We start from the raw sequence: 22,127 nt of genomic DNA on the forward strand, positions 1-22,127 counted from the left end.
ATTAAAAATAAATTCTAGATGGCCTTGAAGATTCTACAAATGGCAAGCATAAATATGCACAGCGAAGATAACGTTGTCACCAATAAAAAGGATAATATTTTATCCCATTCCAAGTACTACCCTATACACAAATCTGTTACTAAGCCCGGATGGCAGGTTGCTCCCCTCCATGACAGGTGAAGAAGTGCTGCCAGAGCAAGAATGCCGGCTAGGCTGCAGCAAGGGCTGGCATCAGAGCAACCCTGCTGTTCCCTGCAGCCCATATCGTTGAATAACTGTTGATTAAAAGCCATCTCATTTACAGGCGTATAGGACTCTGACTTTTGCTTATTTTTCAAGACTCATTGTGCACAATGACTCCAGAAGCACGTTTCCAAAGGCCCTTCCTGATTCTCATAGTCAAGGAAATTCAGTCATCATTACTCAGCCTCTCGTCTTTTCTCACAGAACTATGATTTGGAGGATGCCAAAGCACACTGTGCAACCTGCCCCGGATCCCCGGACTGCGCGCTGCAGCACCCGCTCTTGAAGCAGACACTCCCTGTGTGGCTCCGGAATCTGGACTTTCCACCAGAGGGCGTCTCTGGGGAGATCAAGCAAAGGTGTCCTGATACCCAAAACTAAGGTCTGTTATCTTTCTACTACAGACTTAGGGAGCAGGGGTAAATCAGGTCAAATTAGAAAAGAAGAAACGGAAAGATAAACTGGAAATACTTCTTACTGATAAGGCCAAGGGAATTTAGTACTATAGCAACAGAGCAAACTCATAAAAGAAGGGCTTAGGAAGATATTGACTGAAATTTAAGAAGAAAATTACTTGAGAGTATTATAAGATTGAATTTACCAATCACTTAGCAAAGAGCATCAAGATGAAAGATAATATCATACTAATAATGATCCCTGCAAACAGAGCTCTGTAAATAAGTATATTCTAGTGAAAATTTAAGCCCATTCAATAAAAGCCAGTCATTAGTAGCCAAATTATAACATGAAACAATTTATTTGGGGGCCACACCCAGCAGTGATCAGGGATTACTCCCGGCTTGGTGCTTAGTGGGGCCAGGTAGTACTAGGAATCAAACCCACAGCCTTGCACTTCAAGAAAAGTGCTCAACCACTGAGCCACAACTTACTAATAGGAAGCCAATCTTCACTTCAAGATTCAAAATAATTTGAATCTTAGAAGTGACAAAAATGGATTCTGGCACAAACGATGATTAGCTCCAGGGTTAAGCAGTTACTCCCACTGGCTGTTGTGCAGGAAGAGAAGGAGCTGTGGATCAGTAAACTCTAAACTGCCGTCGCACCACATCAGACTGCGAAGAGGGCTACTCTGGAGAAGCAGGGAACAAGGGTTTGAGAAGCAGTGGTGCGAGGGCTGCTACCTCCTGAAGGGGGATGAAGACAATGACATTAGACTGTTTGAAAAATAGTCACAAAGAATACAAAAGAAAATCGCTTACAGGGGCCAAGAGCAGCAGGAAATCTCTCAAATTTCTTGCATCAACTCCAGGTGTTGTTATGGAGAGTCACCTTAGGTATGTCCATCCCTCATGAATCGAGAGAGGGTCCCCTGTAGGTGTGTCTATCACTCACATACCTGCGAGGGCCCACTGTGGGTCTGTCCATCACTCACTCACCTCAATTCCTATTTCGAATCCTCCACCGAGCCCGGCAATCCCAATGGCTGAGGGTGCAGACCACTCTAGTAAAAGCCAAGACACAAAATCATGCCTGGGTATATAAATACAGGGGGAAAAAAATGCTAAAATGCAAATGAACAGTATCTCTCTTCAAAATAATGAGACAGCCCTGTCGGGAGTGATCCTGGAGCACAGGGCCAGGAGTAAGCCTTTAGCAGGGCTGGTGTGATCCCACAACAAACAAATGAAAGAGTTGTAAAGGAAATAATGTCTTGGGTCTGGAACAAAAATGTAATGGGTAGGGCACTTGCCTCACATTTGGCTGACCCAGGTTCCATCCCTAGCATCCCACAGGGTCCCCCGAGAACTGCCAGGAGTAATTCCTGAGTGCAGAGCCAGGAGTAATCCTAAACACTGCCAGGTAAGGCCTCAAAACAAAAATAATAAGACAATTCTTTGCCCTATTATTTTAAAATGTTTTAACAAATCTATCACTTTAAAAATAAAAATGTTTGAAAGGTATTAGAAATGAGACTCCATAGACTCATAAACATCTCTCTCTGTAAGAACCTGCCAAAACCCAAATACTAAACTTTCATTAACCATATCAAGAGCACAGCACTTGAAAATTTCAGCTATCAACATTGAACATCTTACAAAGTCTTGAGCTATAAATCTGTCTTTCATTAAATTTTATCATAGCTATAAAGAGCTACAGGATTTACATGAGTTTTTATAATTAGTTCTAATGGCAATACAATACCAAACTGCTCCAAGTGTGAATTTCTGAGAACAAAACTTATTTTGACACCCATTGTCCTTAAGTAAAGCACACGAAATAGGCTATGAATTAAAGATTATTACAATTCTAACAAAATCAACATCTTTATATTTGAAAACAAAGCAAATAATCCCATTTGCTATGATACAGCACATTTCGGGATTATGTGTATTCATATTTCCTAATACAGAAACAACTGTTAAACAAGTCTCAGAAGAAAATGATTTAATTTGTTGGGGGAAGTTGGAATAGCCTTGATAAAATACTTTCTGAAAATCCTATTGGTTCCCAAAACCTAATTTTCCTGGCTACCATGTGTTATAGGTAACAGGATATTGCTTTATATACTCAGAACTAATCTCTCTTGGCTCAAGGGGGTTTGATTACAAAAATCAGTGTTTTATAATCCCAAAGTTGTTCTCTGTTTCCTACATTAGGAGCTGTCCCTGTTGAAGACTGCTGATCTGGCGAGGGTCCCAGGGAATCTGCTGGGCCTCATTCAGGCAGTTTGTGAATCACCCTCTGCAGAGTGAACAGCTGCGACCAGGAGTTGGGGAGAAAAACTTCAGAATTTGAAGGCTGGGAGCTTCCCCACGGCCAGACAAGTATCTCTCAGAGCACCCAGTTCCTCCTGCCAGACTCGTCCATCTGAAGTGCCCTGACCATCTTGTGCTACCCATGAAGTCACAGAAAAAAAGTGGGAGCACTGTGCAGATGACCCCACCACCTGCTCTAAATGGGCACTGGGCTGTGACGGTTAGCCCATGACTTGAGAAAGAGACGGTTTACATTGAGGGTGCTCACCGTGAAGTGCTTTGGCCAGTGACAGCCCAGATGTTCCCTTTTAAAATGCTTCTAGCATCTTGTTTTGTCTTGTTTTGGTTTTTGTTTGGCTTCATCTAGCAGTGCTCAGTGCTTATTCCTGGCTCTGTGCTCAAGGATCACTCCTAGTGGGGCCCCAGACCATACAGGGTGCCTGCACAGGGATTGAACTGGGGTCAGCCACACACAAGGCAAGCACCTTAACCCCATTATTTGGCCCCGAGACTCAAATCTTTCTATGGCCACTGAATGTTCCAGTTTTTCTCTCCAAAAAGTAGCAGTTAACAGAAAAATGTGTTCAATTATATGACTGAGAAGCAAATGTTAACATACGAAACAATGGTGTTACATTCTACATTCATCTTAAAATATTACTATAAATATTGGTTTTGGGGATTCAAATCAATAATTTTTATCTCATCTCTGATAAATTAAGTATTAATTTTGCCCCAGAAACAAATTATATATTCCTGATTCAAAGGGAAATCTTCTGTTTCTTGTGTACTCTTTCATGGAAAGAGTAGGGGAAAATAATAGTAGATTACCCTTACTTTCTTATCAACTTCCAAAAATCAAAATGGTTATACCGTAAAACTGAAAAATAAGAATACATCCACAACAACAGAAATTTATGGGGCTATGTCAGAACACTTCTCTGGGGAAAAACAATGAAAGTTCACAGGGCAAAGTGAAATTTCTCCTGTCAGGGAGCCTCTGAGAATATTCTCAGAGCCCCAGGGGAGCTGGCCCTCCTGGTCCAAGATACCCACAGTGCTTATTCATGGGCTCAGGCCTTAGGATGACAGCTTGAGGAGGCACAAAGAAACTTCTTACACTTCAAAACAGAAACAACGAAAAAGAACAAGGAACGTTTACTTCTCAAGTAAAGAATTACCAACTTACTTCCATCTGGAAGACGAGCCAACACAATTCCACTGCCTCCTCTGGCAGTTACCAGAAATCCAGCTTTAATCACAGACAGGATTGCAAGACCCTTTGCTTTGGCAATCACATGGGCTACAGAAGTTAAACAATTAGGAGAGAGAGTCAATGCACGTCTCAATAGATGGTCAGGTGAAAGTCAATGTACATACCTCAACAGATGGGCAGGTGAGAATGTCAATACATGTCTGAACACAGGTGAGAGCGTTGGAGTATATGTCTCATCACATGAACACGTAGTGAGAAGAATCCGTATACTCTGAGGCTGGCAAGATAGGCTTCGTTCATTCACTCTAATGAATCTAAGTGCCATTCATTAGAATTCTCAATGGCACATGTGAGCTATCAATATAACTCGATCATGTAATGGATGAGTGGGAAGTTTTTCTCTTCTCCTATATTTTTAATGTTATTTTTCTTGCTAAATGCTAAAGCACAAATGCTCAAAATTCCTACAATTAAAATAAACAAGATATTTGAATGAGATTTCATAGATATCTAGAATTACAATTAATAATTTTGAGTCAAATTAATTTAGAACACACTTTAAAAAGCAAAGAATTAAAATGCATTAACCAGAAACCAAAAATTATAATTGGAAATTATTCTTAGATCCCAGTACAGTTTTTAAGTTATTTTTTAGTTATCATCACTTTAGTCAAATATTTTCTTGTTTTTGTTTATTTTTATTTAGGATACGCTAGCGGTGCTAAGTGCTTCCTTCTGGCTCTGTGCTCAGGAATAACTCCTGGTGGGCTCAGGAGACCATCTGGGGTGCCAGGGATTGAACTTGGGCCTGCTGTGTGCAAGGCAAGATCCCTACCCACTATACTATCCATCTGGTCCCTTGTCAAATATTCTCTTTAAAATATCAAAGCAGACTCCAAAACACACACAAAAAGAATTTTGTAGTTGTCCCTAGAAAAACATTAAATTTCTAACATAGTTATGCAAACCACGTAAATGTAATAACAGACTCTCAGGCAAAAGCTAACACGCTTGTGGAGTGGTCTGTAATTAAGGTGTTTGAAACTCATCTGACTTCTCAGGCAGTACCCTAAGTGACCATTAGCTTTGTCTCTTAAAATAGTATAAATAAAATACATCCCCCCCAAAAAATAAACAGTATAACTATGTGGCATCGAGCTCAAAAGCAGTACTACACATCACATGGGTTTGTTTTGCTAACCAGAAGTTGACAGGAAATCCATCTCAGAGTTTCATATTTAGTGTTGCCTCTACTTATAAACATTAGGTATAACAAAAGCGTATTTTTAAATGAACATACTTGGAATATTAGGCATGCATTTATATATTATCCACCCAAATCCGGGGAAAAGAAAATAGAATGGTCTCTGAGTAATTTTCCAATTTTCTTTTTAGTGAAAACAAAATGTGGGTTTTATGAGGGCAGCCTAATTGTTTAATGTGTAAACACAAAAAGACAGCAGCAGTCTATCTCTCCCGCCGCCTGCATTCGGTAGACTCATGCCACTTCCCCTACCCGAGGAAGGTAGATGGCAATGGGCAGGCGAAGGAAGGAATGAGGGCCAGGCTGGTTGGTGTCAGTTGAAGTTTATTCCATTCCAATCTCCATTTTTCTCTCATTCTCCTCCAGCTTCTTCCTCTCCCATGCTACTTCATTCTCCTCCTCGATCCCCCTTCATTCTCCTTCTGGCTCTGGAATTTGGATTCCCCAGCCCACTCTTACAACCTAGTTAAATCCCCCAGCATGAGGGGTTGCGGTAACAATTACACATAGGTATCATTATACAATCAGCGGATGTAAGGTCCTTCCCTCAGGAGAAGCTACTTCCAGGACAGATTCTTATCCAGCAAGACGACTGGCCTAAAGGCAAATATGGGTGTGTTTCTCCTCTCCTTAGTCCAAAAAACATATAAAAACATCCATAATATTAATCATTTTGTATGGACACAGTAAGAGATACATTAAGTTTATAGAACCGCTCTCCTGGGGTCATCTTGATCTCAGACTACAATGCTCAGGCCAGATTAGTCTTTCCTATCCCTAGCAGGGCCCTAATCTCATCGTTACTTTTTGGATCATGACAACATTTGTCCATGACCAAGCTCTAAACTTACAGTTGAGTATCGTGGCACTCTGGCCTGGCCTATTTCAATGCCAGGGTAGCTCACAGCTTGCCCTGGATCCCTTGTCGGAACCCTGCTTTTAGGGGGCTAGGAACTAAGGGCAACTGACGCTTAAATTGAGAAAGTAGATGCCCAGGAGTGAATAATATTCAAAGCCAATTAAATCCCAAGTTACAAAAGCATAATATTAACTGTCTTCCTATATCTATACAAAAAGGAAAATGCTTCAAAGTAAACTATTCAAAAGACATAAGGAGAGGGCTGGAGAGATAGCACAGCTAGTAAAGTGCTAAGTTTCACACAGATGACCTGGATTCACTTCCCCAGACCATATACGAGCACCTGAATTAGAGTGAGGAGAAAATACCCTGAACACTGCCAGATGTAGCACCAGCCACCACGATTCCGCCAATAAATAAAAAATAATTTAAAAAAAAAGACAAGGAGAGGAGAAAGGCAATATTTCACTCATACATATAAAATCATAGATCTCTGAGGAATCTGACCTTACAAGTGAACAGAGTCTGATTAGGGGGAAAAGCTGATTAACTGGGTGGGGAGGAGAGCAAAGGGAAGTTTACAGATAAACACAATGGAATGGAAGTGCCTCAGAAGCACCTTAATAAACTTGAGTTCCTTGTGGCGAGGGAAACAGGACATGCTAATGTCATCCTAAAATGTTTAGAGCTACATTCCAATAAACACAGAGGAATGGAGGTGCTTCAGGAGTACTGTGATGGGTATCGCCCTAAAAACCTAAGCTCCCTGTGGCAGAGGAGAATGCCACAGTTGTTATCCTACAGTTTAAGAATTACATGGCTTGGAGGCTAGTTGCACATGCTAGGGGGAAAGGCAGCTCAGATAGAGAAGGGAGCACCAAATAAAGGGTGTTGGAAAGATCCGCCCAGGATGGGAGATGCATGCTGAAAGTAGACTATAGACCGAACATGATTGCCACTCAATGCCTCTTTTGCAAACCACAGCACCCAAAATGAGAGAGAGAGAGAACAAAAGGGAATGCCCTGCCACAGAGGTAGGGTGGGATGGGGGGAGGGGGGAATAGGGGGAGGGATAATGGGATCCGTGGTGGTGGAGAATGGGCACTGGTGGAGGGATGGGTACTCGATCACTGTATAATTGAAACCCAAGCACAAAAATTTGTTAAGTCTACAACTGTACCTCATGGTGTTTCACTAATAAAATTTTTTTAAAAAATTACCTGAGGGTCTTGAGAGATAGCAAGTCTTGTGGATGCTTGCCTTGCGTGCAGCCAGTTTGGCTTTGATTCTTTCGGGCTCTGCATATGGTTTGTTTCCCCCATCCCACGCCCCCAGCAGGCCAGGAGAGTAAAGGCACGCTGGGTAAGGCCCAAAACAAACAAAAATGACCTGAGGCATCAGATGTAGTTCAAGGGGAAAAGCCTTTGCCGTGCTTGTGGCTGGCCCTGGTTTATTTCCTGGCCCTGTGTATCTGATTCCCCCAGTACAGCCAGGAGTGAGCACTGAGCACATAGTGAGGAACATGCCCTCAGCGATGCTGAGTGTGCCCTGAAAGTCAAAACCAAACCAAACAGAAAGATTTCTCTGAGATGGGTCGGGGGACCAGATGAGCACTGAACACATGCTCTGCATGCAGGAGGCCATGCTCAGCCCCCAACACTACATGGTCCTCCTGAGCACTACCATGAGCAACGTCTAAGCACAGAGGGGGAACAGAACCTGAGCACTTTTTTTTTCTGCTTTTTGGGTCACACTCAGCAATGCACAGGTGTTACTCCTGGTTTTGCATTCAGGAATTACTCCTGGTGATGCTCAGGGGACCATATGGGATGCTGGGAATCGAACCCAGGTGGGCCACATGCAAGGCCACGTGCCCTACCCACTGTACTACTGCTCCAGCCCCCCTGGGCACTTCTTAGTGCTCAAAAAAAAAAATCACCGGAGTCCCAGTTACATGGTTCACTGCAAGCACATGCCTTATATATATGAGACCTTGGGTTTATCCCCTGGAGTAAAAGGGGTGGGGTGGGGGGGGGGAAATCCCTGAAACACAGGTTAAAAATCTCCAGTCCTGAACAGACTGCTTCCAAGGGGAGAGGCAGTAGCTCTAGGGGCTGGTATTTAGGACTCGGGGAATACTAACAACTCTCATGTTGGGAATTATAAAGTATACCTGTCTAGAAAGAGAAAGAACAAAATTCAACGTATTTATGAATTATCTGATGGATTTGCAAGACAAATACAGAAAGTCTCACACTCTGAGGAGAGGGCAAGGGTCTTGGAAAGTCTTGGTGTGACTCGAGAGGAAGGACAGAAGTTACACCAGTACTGTCCAAGAGACACTGGGTGGCTGCTGACAAGGACACAAGCTGAGGACTGGCTGGGTCAGGGTGCTGGCTGGAAGTGAGGGTACACAGAGAAACTGGCAACACAAAGTAAGTCAGAGATGTATGGTATGTCTTCTATTTACCTACCAGGAATGAGCTTATCAGGGCCATTTCTGGAAGTTATTTCTGTGAATTCTCTTAGAATCTTAGCAGCCTTTTTTGCTTCTGATTTCAAATTGGAAGGTATAGGGTTATTCACTGAAAGATTAAAAGAAAAAAATTTAATTCAAGAGCTACTAACTATAAGGTTGAAATGTATTATAATTTTATTTTTCTCAAATATAAATAGGCATTACCAAATTTTATCCTATCAAAAGAAATGTGAGTTAAAAACCCTTAAAAACCAATCATTTCATCTCTTTTCCTAATAAATTAAAGTCACTCTGAGATTGTACTGGAGTGATAGTACAGTGGACACGCCTTGCATGTGGCTTACTCAGGTTTGATCTCTGGCATCTCCTATGGTCCCCTGAGCATACCAGGAGTGATTCCTGAGCACAAAGCCAAGAGTAAGCACTGAGCACTGCCAGATGTGACCCAAAAGACCAAACCAAAAAATCACTCTGAGATTAGGGAGCAGTAAATTCTCAAAATGCCAGGAATTATAAAATCATAGCTCTAAAAAATCATAAAATCAGGTCTTATTCCCAACTATGTTTCTTCTCCTTGGAACAAATACATTTCAATACCAATAAAAATTAAAATTTCAAGAATTCACAAAAAATGTTTTTACAATTGTCAATAATAATACTGAATTTAATACATTTACTTATTTTTATGAAAAATGGGGTTTTTTTAAATTTTCATTTAAAAGTGTCACCTTAAACTGAAAGGATGCCCATTAAATATCACAATTAAACATGCCAAAAGCCAGGTTGTCAAAATGCCCACTAACCCACCCAAACGTCTTAAACCACCCTTCTACTGACCTATAACCCCATTTTTTTAATTTTTTTTAAAAACAAAAAAAAGTAGACGAATACATGTTGGTAAATGTTAACTGTCCATACTCACATAGAGATACAGTGTCATCTCTGAGCCCAATATGCAGAGAAAGCAAGGGGGGCGGGGAGCTAGAATTCTCTCTGCACTACTGCACAGGGGCCCAGCCCCTCCAGCTTCCAGCCAAGCTAAGGGCACAGAAGGTCTTTTGTTTGTCCCACAGTGCACGGTGTTGTGGATTCCATAAAGTCTGTGTTGACATGAGAAGTGATAAAAACTAATTTGGAACAGAAATCAGTAGAGATTCTTTCCCCACTGAATTCTGTTCAAGGCATTTCCCTAAATTAAGTCGAGAACCATGATGTAAAGGAGAAAGAAGAGCCCTCAAAAACAGGGCGACTGAGCACAGGGAGAGGGGGTGGTCGGGGAGGAGGGAGAAAAGAAAAAAGACTGCAACTTGCTCCCAGGGACTGAAGAAAAATTTTTTAAAGATTGGAATCCATCAGTGTTTCATTAGTCAACTTCTTCACCTTCCTCTCCTTCCTCCCTGTTTATCATCATCTTCTTCACCTTCATCTTTATCTCCTTCTTCATCAATATCTTCCAATCCATCTTCTTCTTCATCATCATCATCATCACCATCATCATCATCATCTTCTCTTTCCCCGTCTTCATCATCCATGTCAGAACCAAGTAGTACTGTAATGGGTTTGACCGGATATCACCTTTTTTTGTTTTTGAAACTATTTTTTTATTGAATCACTGTGAGACAGACCCTTACAAAGCTGTTCATGATTAGGTTTCAGTTCCAACACCCAACCCTATACCAGTGTACATTTCCCACAGTGTCCCCAGGTTTCCCCCAATCTTCCCTTCCCCCATCCCCCATCCCCAAGCCTGCCTCTATGGCAGGTGCTTTTCTTCTACTTCTCCCTCCCTCCCTCCCTCTCTTCTCTCTGTCTCTCTTTCTCTCTCTCTCTCTCTCTCTCCCCCCTCACCCCTTTTTGGGCATTGTGATTTGCAATATTGATACTGAAAGGTTATCAAGAATATCCTTTTACCTACTTTTAACACTCAGATCTTGTCCAGAGTGATCATTCCCAGCTATTATTATCACATCAGTCTCTTCTCTGTCTTACCCACCCTCCACCCCACACACACTGTGATTGATTCCAACCATTGATCAGTCCTCCTAACCCGTTTGATAACCATGCCGAGCTCATCTGCACTAGCCTCCAAATGGTCAGTGGACCCAGCAAGAAAGCTCTGGGGTTCCTCATGCTGTCTCTTCCAGCTGGCTTCTGTTCACTTGAATGTTTCATCAAATCCTCTCCAGGATTTCTATTTGATTTCAGTGGCCTTTGAAGATGAATCACCATTCTCATTCCAATTAAGTTCTTTGGAAAAAAATTTATTTTCAAAGGGTTTTCATCAAAATAAAAATTTATTCTGTAACCTGATTTATATCTTCAAATTCTGTCACTTCAACTCTTGTCAAATAATGGAGTGCCTCTTTATCCCCTCACCAAGCAGCGCAGATGTTTTGTGGATGGTTGAAAAATGTTGTTACCCAGAAGTTGGGGATCTGGGCAATCAATTCTGACCTCTTTGGAAAAAATGGTTGGCAGAGTTTGTTATATTTCTGCTCTACTTTCAAAATCTCACTGGCTTGCTCAATAAATCTAATACATTTTGTACTTCATCAATATGTTCAATCCCATCCTGCTGCTTTTTCTCCCGTGCGCACACCCCAAGTGTACGGGTGGCAGTCCCTCAGGATCTCTTCATCTGCGGGCCGTGGGCCTACTTACAGGATATATTTTTGTTTCTACCCATTTAATAGTTGCCTGATACAGCAATTATACCATACGCGTGCCTGTGTCCTGTTCTCCCATATTACTGCTGCTGGTGCTAGCCGGAAGTGAGTACTCATACAGCGTCTCCAGTTCTGGAGCTTTGCTCTGGGGTGTGGGAAGTGGCCCTGAGGCCTGTAGCCTACAATTAAGGAGTGAGTCCGGGATCAGGCTGCCCACCCTCTGCTGAATGGGTTCTGAGCTCTGGGATGATTGCAAGCCGCCCGGCACCCTGGTGTGAGCCCACAGGGTTCTTCAAACAGCTCCTAGTGGCAGCTCTCTGCCTTGTCCTGAGATTTTTATCCACACACCATCTTGTTCGAGGTCCCTTCACAGACCTCTTGGGCTCTTCCTCTCCTTGACTCCCCCTCCTTCTGCTTTGTTCTGCAGTCCTAGCTTACTCTGCCTCTCCAAACTCAAACTGCAGAGATGACTCTCCCCAGCCCCATCCCACCAGACTGTCTTCAAATTTCTTGTTCCCAAATATGGTGGGACTATGTTCCTTATTGATTTATATAACTTGATCACTGACATCCCATTACTCATCTATCTGCTTGAACGGGCACCAGTAACATCTCCATTTGTCCCTGTTGTGAGTGTAGCTCAATTGCGTCTGCTCACTCCAGGAGCACGAAGAGCCTCACGTTCTTGACGAAAAAGTCTGACCATCTCGTAGGTGGGCAGCCATGCATTCTTTTGACATCCCATGGAATTCAGTCAGTAACGGCTCTAGTCCAGTGGTCATCCTCAAATAACATTACATGTCCAGCCCATCTGATTTTCTACACCTTGGCAAACAGACAGCGTCCCTGATTCTCAATCATTGATGGAGGTCAGAACTCCGGATTCCTTTTCTCACTTGAGTGAAGCGTGATACTCCAAGCACAGCTCTTTCGATTCATTTTTGGGATACACAAATAGCATTCTCATTCTGTTTTCGTAGAGCCCAGGTTTCTGAGGCATAAGTTAGTGCAGAGAGAATGATGGAGTTCAAGAGAGGTGCCCAGAGCCATAGGTTCTTTGTCTTCTTAGCTATTTCTTTGATGCTCTTGAAGGCTTCCACACTGCTCTCTTCCTCCTGCGCAGCTCAGATGCCAGGTCGTTCGGGATGTTGAGTTCTCGACCAAGGTACACATAACTGCTGCATTCGGAAATGTTCGGTCCGTTGTGAGCAAATGGAATGTTGTTTTTGTCCCAAAATTGTTGCTGTTGTCCCAAAATTCCAAACAGGATTGGACCACTGTCTCCTTCATGCAAAATTCTACTTCACAGAGCAGGGAGAAAGGGCTGCAAAGTTTAAGAATAGAACTCCCAGAATGACCACCAACTGGGAGCTCTTTGGCACTATTGCAGCAACATGGGAAGATGCTGTCACTGATGACATCGACGAAGAATACAATCGACTGTTTTAGCACCTCCATGATTGTGCGCGAAATGCCAAGAGAAAGAAAGCCACAAAGAACGCTGTCTTCGGAAACTCTTGAACTCATTTGCCAACGTGGCTTGGCGCGAGCCTCAGGCAACCACAAGCTAATGTCCAAGCTCGAAAAGCAGTGCAGAGAAGCAATAAAGGAAGAACTCAAAGAGAAAAGAGCAGGAGGGCTGGCTGATGCAGCAGAAGCCGGTAAAAACATTTGCAACACCGCCTGTCCTTCGCCAACTACAAGACCAAGATGACTGCCCTCCGACGTCCTGATGGATCTATCACATCTTCTAGAAGGGTAATGGAGAAGATTACCCATGACTTCTACTTGGATCTCTTCAATAGCCACGTCCACCTGCCCCCATACCAAATTCCACAGGATGGCTCCCTTCCAAAATCCAACACGCCATTTCATCGTTAAAGAAGCGAACAGCTCCTGGCCCCAGACAAGGTCAGACCCGAACACCTGAAAAATCTGCCGTCAGTACTCATCAATACACTGGCTCGGCTCTTCACACGCTACCTGTCTGAATGCAAGGTTCCATCCCAATGGAAAACCAGCAAGACTGTTCTACTGCACAAGAAGGGAGACATCCACAACAGTGGCAACTATCGCCCGATCTGCCTGTTGTCCGTCGTCTACGTTGATTTATATATTAAGGGAATAAACCATTTTTTCTGGCCAATAAATTAGTAAAGGTGATTAGAGGCTTCCCCAAAAACCTCCATGCCTCTCGGAGAGCCTGGCAAACTACCAAGAGTATCCCACCCGCACAACAGAGCCTGGCAAGCTACCCGGGGTGTACTCGATATGCCAAAAACAGTAACAAAGATGGTCCTCATTCCTCTGACCCTGAAAGAGCCCCCAATATGCCATCGGGCTACACTAGCACGTGACAGGGATGAATGGAGACGTTACTGTCGCCCGCTCAAGCAAATCAATGATCAACAGGGTGTGATAGTGACAGTGACAGTGACTTAGAAATGGTAATATCATGTTTATCATTTGTATTCTGAATTTTCCTGTTATGATTTTTCTATAGTTTCTTAATAGAAAATTATGAATCTTTTAAAATCTCTTATAATAAAGTAATTTTCAAGGTCATATGAAACATTAAAACTAGGGGAAAATAAAAAAACAATGGGATATTACAGTTAATAAAATAATCATTTTATTAATGATTATTAATGATTAGAAGCTTCAATAACTTACTTCATAGTAAATATAATGTGACAGAAAAAATTGACTTTACAAAGCAGAACTCAGAAATTAATACAAAAATATAAAAGAGTTTAGTGTGTGATTAAGATGGCCTCGTAGGGGCTGGAGTGATAGCACAGCAGGTAGGGCATTTGCCTTGACACAGCTGAACCGGGTTCGTTTCCCAGCATCCCATATGGTCCCCCGAGCACCGCTAAGAGTAATTCCTGAGTGCAGAGCCAGGAGTAACCCCTGTGCATTGCCGGGTGTGACCCAAAAAGCAAAAAAAGATGACTCCTAAAATCATTGTGAAAATTCTGTATCACACAGTAAATAATAGTCTTTGGGGAAAAGTATTTATTTACAGCTTATGTTATGAACTGGAGAAATAGTTCAATGAGTAGGGCTCTTGCCAGGTGCTTGCCTTGCATGCAGTCAACCCTGGTTCAATCCCCAGTACATAATATAGTAGGCTGAGCATTACCAGTGGTGAAACCTGATCACAGAAGCAGAAATAAGACCCAAGGACAACCGGGTGTTTCCACAAGTCAAAAAACAAAAATGAAAAATTAACAAAAAAGATAAACTCCAAACTCATGGATAACTTAAAATGACAAAAACTATAACTGTAACTGCATATTTCTTTCAGAGATTATATTTTATATATTTGATCCACCTAAAATTTATCGTGTGTGCAGAAAATATATAAGACAATTTATTTACTAATCAATAGCACAAAATCAAAAATGCTCCTTTATGGGGCTGAAGCAATAGTATAGTGGGTAGGGCGTTTGCTTTGCATGCGGCCAACCTGGGTTCAATTCCCAGCATCCCATATGGTCCCCTGAGCACTGCCAGGAGTAATTCCTAGGTGCAAATCCAGGAGTAACCCCTGAGCATTTCCGGTATTACCCAAAAAGAAAAAAAAAACACTCCTTCATGAAAGCAAGGAAAGAATCCTCATTTTAAAAAACATCAGCAGGGGTATGGGGGTATGGTGCCGCCAGCAGGTCAATCTGTACCTGTGAGGCGAGTGCATCAGCAGCCTGATGGCACAGTCAGACTTTCAGATACCCCAAAATTGCTGCTGTGCCTTTGGCCAGAACACAAAAAATTGGGGCAAAGTTTACCAAGAAAGTAAATGGCCAAAAGTTAGGTATGTGGGAGACACACCCACAAACCACCTCCGGCTCAGCTATATAATTGGAGTCATGGCCTCTCTAGTTCCTGATGGAACTGCTTAACGGCCATGACCCCAGAGTCTCAGAAAGGAATCTCGGAACCCAAAGGCTTTTGGTAGAAATGCGTCCTGTTCCTGCAGTAGGTTACTGGCGCTGGGCCACTCCAGGTGGGAATAGGCTTCGTGCCTTGGCCTGTTCCCCCTGGTGGCCTGGTGACCACCATTCTCCAGAAGCCACTGGGCAGTCAGGTTTGGGCTGCAGTAACGAGACACACGGGGCCTCACCACATGGGGATGAAGTTGACTCTCCCCATCCCAGCGAGACCCTGAGTCACCGCCTACAAACGGCTTCTATGGCTCCTGATCAAGCTGATTCATGGCCATGATCTCAGAGACTCAGAAACAAATCTCGAAACCCAGCGGCTTTTGGCAGAAATGCATCTGGACTGCATACACAACCATGGCTCCAGAGGCAAAAGGGCTTAATCCAGAGCCCGGCAGCTTGCGGCAGAAAAGTGAATGGACCATGTGTTAAATTACAGCGCCATGCCTCCCTGGTAGCGAAAGGGTGTTGCTCCCTTCCGCCTTTCTCCCTCCCCCGCCCCCCCCCCCCCCCCCCGCAGCAAGGTGGCCGCCACCTCAGAGCTTATTGGAAAGTCAGGTATGAGCTGGCGGTGACAGAGCAACTGCAGTCTCATGGGAAGGAGGGCAGTACCGGCACGTCCTTCACACCCTACCGAGGTCACGAGTTGCCCCCCATGAGTGGCTCTCTGGCATGGCCATGGCTCCAGAGGCAAAAGGACTTAATCCAGAGCCCGGCAGCTTGCAGCAGAAAAGTGAATGGACCATGCGTTAAACTACGGCGCCATGCCTCCCCAAGAGGGAAAGGGTGTTGCTCCCTTCCGCCTTTTTCCCCCCTGGCAGCAAGGTGGCCACCACCTCAGAGATTATAGGAAAGTCAGGTATGAGCTGGCGGTGACGGGGCAACTGCAGTCTCATGAGAAGGGAAACGGTACCAGCTCATCCTTCACACCCTACCGAGGTCATGAGTTGCCCCCCACAAGCGGCGCTCTGGCACGGCCATGACTCCAGAGGCAAAAGGACTTAATCCAGAGCCCGGCAGCTTGCAGCAGAAAAGGGAATGGACCATGTGTTAAACTATGGCGCCATGCCTCCCCGGGAGGGAAAGGGTGTTGCTCCCTTCCACCTTTCCACCTCGCCCCGGCAGCAAGGTGGCCGCCGTTTCAGAACTTACAGGAAAGCCAGGTGTGAGCCGGCAGTGATAGGGCAACTGCAGTCTCATGGGAAGGGGAGCAGGACCAGCTCATCCTTCACGCCCTACAGAGGTCACGAGTTGCCCCCCACGAGCGGCTCTCCGGCACAGCCATGACACCACACACACAGAAACCAATCTTGTAATTATCTGGCTCTTTGCAGAAATCCAAAATCGAAATTATATGATTCTTATAACCAACTATAGAAAACAAAGTATTTCACAATGCCTTTTCACCAATTCTGATTGCTGGGGGGAAAATTCTAAACAATAATGGTGCATCTTTTGTCTAAATAATAAATGTAATCAATGTAGAGAAGAGTTAAGTGGAAATTATCTGCCTCACAGGCATTGGGAAGGTTGGGAGGTGGGTATATTGGGGTTCTTAGTGGGGATAAATGAGTACTGGTGAAGAGAGAGGTGTTTGATCATTGTATGACTGACACTTAAACCTGAAAGCTTAGTAACTTCTCCCATAGTGATTCAATAAATAAATATAAGACAATAAATAAATAAATAAAACTATGCAAAAAAAGAAAAGTAAGGTGGAGTTCATGCCCAATCAATCAGCTAATCGGTGGCTGAATAAATAGCAGTACTCCTACACAAAAAAAAAATCAAAAAAGCAAAATTAATAAACAATAAAAACATTTCCAGGGGGCTGGAGCAACAGTACAGTGGGCAGCATGTTTGCTTGCACGTGGCTGACCCAGGTTCCATCCCCAGCATCCCATATGGTCCCCTGAGCACCACCAGGAGTAATTCCTGAGTGCAAAGCCAGGCTTAACCCCTGTGCATCACTGCATGTGAACCAAAAAAGGGGGGGGGGGGGAATTAATAAATAAAAATAAAAACATCTAAAGATAAAACATCCACCATCTGCTCACCTCCCCACCTCCCCGCCATCTCCTTCACTAGAATGCAGGCACCATGATATAAGAAATGATTAATTAACTGCAATATCTCCAACATATACCAAAACTACCTAGAGAAGTGCTAAGTATTTGTTAAATTAATAAAATATTAGTGGTTCTTGAGAACTAAAGGTCAGATCCCTAAGACTGGAAAAATCTCACTTACACAAAAAACGTAATGGCTTTAGAATAAAGGAGGCTCGTATAGCCAAATTCCCCTGCTTCTCAGATTCTAACTTTCCAGCCCTGGAAAGGTGGATCTGTGGGGAACAAAGAACCAGTTGTGGTGGAATGTCCTAGACTAGACTCTCCCAAGTCAGGGAGAAAAATGGGGATGGAGGAAGTCTGCTTGTGCCAAATACATCCCAAATAGGCTGCTCACAGCCTAAGCTTAGGAAGACCCCTGCTAATGCAGCCAGGATCATCCAGAGTTCACGATAGTGAAAAAAAAAATCCTCAGGAATTCTTAGTGCGCACATCTCTTTAGAAGCCCAGCTGAATGCATAGCCACAGGGAAGAATGATGCGTAAGCAGCAAGCCCAGAAGGCATTACTGGCACTGATGCGGGTGACTGCAAACTCAGCCCTGTGCCAGAGAATCTTCATATTTTCACCCTTTCTTCCTACTGCCAAACTGAAAAGCGCCAGGTCAGAAAGAGTGCCTCAATCTACCTTTGTTCCCTAAAGAGCCTTGTTCAGACTCACTACTCACCCAACACCCTGAACTATTAAATTATTAATTAGTACTTTAATTATTAAACTGCCCCAGGAATTTCTCCCTTCTGCTGCTGAGTGTGTCCAAGGTGTCGCACCCGACTTGGTAGGTGACCCACGCCTGCAAAATAGACCAAATCTGGGCCCACAATAGAGTTTCCTAGCCCTAGATGACAGCAAGCACCCCAACATGTCCCCACGGAGACTCTTTCCAGACACTTCTACTGGGACTTGCTATAGGTTTCTGTTACCAGAAGGGACAATGGCTGAGTGCAAAGCCCTGCAGGGCAGCTTGTGACTCAGTAGTGCCTGAGTGCACCCATGATTGGGCCATCTATTGTTGAAGCAACCTACAAAATCCCTTTCTGTAAAAGCCAGTACAGACCAGATTTTCTATCATGTGTAACTAAAGCAGTCATATATAAATCTTAATCACCCCTTCCCAAAATAGTAGCAAATCAAAGCAGATCAAAGCAGCAAATCCTACAGCTGAGAAGTGCTGTTGAGCTGCTGCTTGAGCATTTTGAGGCAGCCAAAGCAGGAGTGGGTAAGAAGTCAGGCTCCTGTTGAGACACAGCCCTGTACCTCGTGCACCAGGCCCGTATGGAGGCCTCTGTCCATCTTGTCCACCTACAGTAGAGCCTGGCTAACTGCCTTCAATAGTGTAGATTGTATTACATTGCCACTAAAATCATACTACCTGTCAAATATTGTGAGTTTCTGGCAAGTCAATAAGACTAACAATTTAACATCAGCATCTCTTCCACTATCACTGTATCACTGTCATCCCATTGTTCATCAATTTGCTCCAGTAACATCTCCATTCATCCTAGCCCTGAGATTTTAGCAGCTTCTCTTTACTTGTTCTTCCCAACGGTGCTGCATTGGAGGCTCTTTCAGGGTTAGGGGAATGAGACCCATTGTTGTTACTGTTTTTGGCATATCGAATACGCCACAGGGAGCTTGCCAGGCTCTACTGTACAGGTAGGATTCTCTCGGTAGCTGGCAACCTCTTCCACTATACCATAAAGAATCATCAGAATTTCAGAATCAGACCTGAAGTTACAAAGATGTATATCATTATTAATGTATTACTAATCATTGGGCTGGAGCGATAGCACAGTGGGTAAGGCGTTTCCAATGCATGCAGTCGACCCAGGTTCAATTCCTCCTCTCGGAGAGCCCGGCAAGCTACTGAGAGTATCCAACCCTGCACAGCAGAGCCTGCCAAGCTCCCCATGGCATATTCGATATGCCAAAAACAATAACAACAAGTCTCACAATTTGTTGCAAGACGTTACTGGTGCCTGCTCGAGCAAATCGATGAATAATGAGAGGACAGTGCTACAGTGTTGTTAATCATTATTCTTACACAAATCATGGTTGGGATTTGAACATTCATAAAAGTCAAGTTTCTTAAATTCCAAGGTAAACTGAATTCTCTATATATTTGAGTTTTTCCTTTGGATGATTGCCAAGTCTCAAGTTTAAAAACTTAGATGTAAATTTTTCTTTCGAAAGCAATTAAAATATTTGAATATTTTCATACAAGGGCATTTTTTAATTAAGAAGTACAGTTTTCCTATGGGGAAACTGTACTTTGGAAACTTCAAAAACTTAAAAAGCACTGAATCTGTGGAAATAATTTACATATTATTTCCTATTGATTATAATATAATTTTAGAAATGAATCTCCAAAATTTCCATTAGATATTTTTTTAACTTTCTTTTTATTATGTATGTATGTGTATACATAATATAATATAACATAATAACTCTTTATTGTCTAGTTCTCGCTCTCAGGGAACCCGGCAGGCTACCAAGAGTATCCTGCCCGCACGGCAGAGACTGGCAAAATTTCCATTAAGTCTTTTGATATTTGGGGGAGAGCCATACCACCAGTGCTCAGGAGAGACCTCTGGCAGTACTCAGAGGTCCATATGTGGTACCAGGGACTTGAACCATGGTGGCTTTGTGCAAGGCAAGAGCCTGAACCCCTGTAATATCTCTCCGGCCCACAAATTACTAAATTTTATCCTTCACATGAAATAGAGGTCAACTCCCAAAAAAGTCAAAGAAACTGGAATGCTTCTAAGGAAACGTTTGAAATGACCTGATTGAGTTCTAGCCAAACTTCCTTCCCTTACTGCGAACTCTTTAAACAGGCTCTGATCTAGCCGGCAGCGCCCAGGTCTTGCCAGATCACCCTGTAGAATGCCACTGCTTTCCTGTACTCAAACCAAGACCCGCCTTCTGTCTAAGCATGTCAGTCTGGAAATGAAAGGCCTGTCTCTCTGGTAAGATTACTACACTACCTACCCAGACTTAAGTCAAACTGACCATTAGGATCTGAGACATGAACGGAGCTTCCTTTCTCCTCAGATTGTGTAGCAGCGGCGAAAGCAGAGGGAAGGAGGTCTGATCTTTTCTCAGAATTGAGAGAGGACCACACAGGGTCACCCTAGAGTCCACTCCAAAACAGAGAGCGCAGAGTACTTGAATCATCCTCTGCACAGAACAGCTCCAATTCAGATGTATTTACAACTCAGCCAAGGGGGGGCTTGGGGACCACCAATACAGCCAACCTACTTCCAAATCTACTTCCAAATGGTGAGAGACCCTTGAGATATTTTTAATGGAATGGAAGCATCAAGACATTCTTCTAAGCAAAATCTCACAAAAGATATGGAGGGGAAGGGGCATCTACCAACTTCAGAGAACCCTGGAGCTTATCAGCCACCCAGTGCCCTTCCCTTCCATCCACCACGAGATACGCAGAGCAGGAGTTGGCGATTGTTCTTGAGTTTGCAGCACTCCTGCCCAAGGTGCTTTTGGTGAGCAGTTACACACCGTTCCCGGGGATCCCTCGGACTGGCGGGTCGCCAGGTCAGAAGGGGGGCGGGGAGGGGGGCGGGCCAGCCCCCCGCAGCAGAGCTGAGAGCCCCGGCTTTCCGAGCGAGCGCTTAAACGCAGACCCCCGCAAGCCCAGGTCGCCAGTCTTCCCCGGAGTTCACAGCAGCGCGGGGCCGCGGACGGGGCCCCGGGGTCGCGAGTGCGGGGCGGGCGGAGGCCCCTGGGGTCTGCACGGCCGCCAGGCCCGCGCGTCACCCGCGCGAGCACGAGCCAGCCGAGGTCGGGGGCGTCGTTCCTCCCGCGCCCGCGACTCGGCCACCCAGGTCCAGTCTGGGGTTCGGGGGGTCCCGCCGGGGTACTCACTCGTCACCCAGCCGCCGCCGGCGCCCCTGGCCGCGCTCGCCCGCAGGAAGAGGAAAGCGCGGGGCGTGGCCGCACGACGCGCCGCCCGGCTCACCTGGGCGCGGCGCGAGCAGGTGGACGAGCCGCCCCGGCGCCCGCGTCACCCGCAGCGGGGCGGCCCCGGCGCCTCCCGCCCCCGCGAGCCGCCGGACCGAGGCGGGGCCGGACCGAGCGCGAGGCTGTCACGCGGGGACTGAGGGCGCGCGCCGCCGCCCGGGGTGAGGGTCCCAGTGGGGGCACTACGACCCGGTGCCCGGGTGAGGTCCTGAGGAGACGACGCCCGAGGACCCTGAGGGGACGACGCCCCCTGCCCGGGGTGAGGGTCCTGAGGCGACGACGCCCCCGCCCAGGGTGAGGGTTCCAATGCGGGACGACGGCCCCAATGGGGGCATTACGACCCCGTGCCCGGGTGAGGGTCCTGAGGGGACGACGCCCCCACCCCAGGGTGAAGGTCCTGAGGGGACGACGCCCGAGGACCCTGAGGGAACGACGCCCCCTGCCCGGGGTGAGGGTCCTGAGGGACGACGCCCCCACCCCAGGGTGAGGGTCCTGAGGGGACGACGCCCGAGGACCCTGAGGGGACGAAGCCCAGGCCGGGTGAGGGTCCCGAAGGGACGACGCCCCCCACCGCCAGGGTGAGGGTCCCAATGCGGGACGACCCCGTGCCCAGGGTGAGGGTCCTGAGGG

The 22,127-nt window shown here is 45.2% G+C and overlaps 1 protein-coding gene and 1 pseudogene across 1 annotated transcript in view; both read right to left on the reverse strand.

Moving 5' to 3' along the window:
- Positions 1 to 21,565, reverse strand: part of SH3YL1 (SH3 and SYLF domain containing 1) — a 41,674-nt gene extending 20,109 nt beyond the window's left edge. Inside the window, exons 1-4 of the mRNA XM_056130578.1 lie at positions 21,402 to 21,565; positions 8,774 to 8,884; positions 4,150 to 4,263; positions 1,641 to 1,705 (exon numbers count right to left, since the gene is read on the reverse strand). Of these exons, the coding sequence (XP_055986553.1) occupies positions 1,641 to 1,705; positions 4,150 to 4,263; positions 8,774 to 8,884; position 21,402 (291 nt within the window). The 5' untranslated portion in view covers positions 21,403 to 21,565. The remainder of the gene's footprint in view (positions 1 to 1,640; positions 1,706 to 4,149; positions 4,264 to 8,773; positions 8,885 to 21,401) is intronic.
- LOC130038735 (protein SET-like) lies at positions 10,155 to 18,806 on the reverse strand (annotated as a pseudogene).
- Positions 21,566 to 22,127: the final 562 nt, after the last annotated feature.

This window comes from Sorex fumeus, unplaced genomic scaffold, assembly GCF_029834395.1.
Source record: "Sorex fumeus unplaced genomic scaffold, SorFum_2.1 ptg000079l, whole genome shotgun sequence".
Taxonomy (NCBI): Eukaryota; Metazoa; Chordata; class Mammalia; order Eulipotyphla; family Soricidae; genus Sorex; species Sorex fumeus.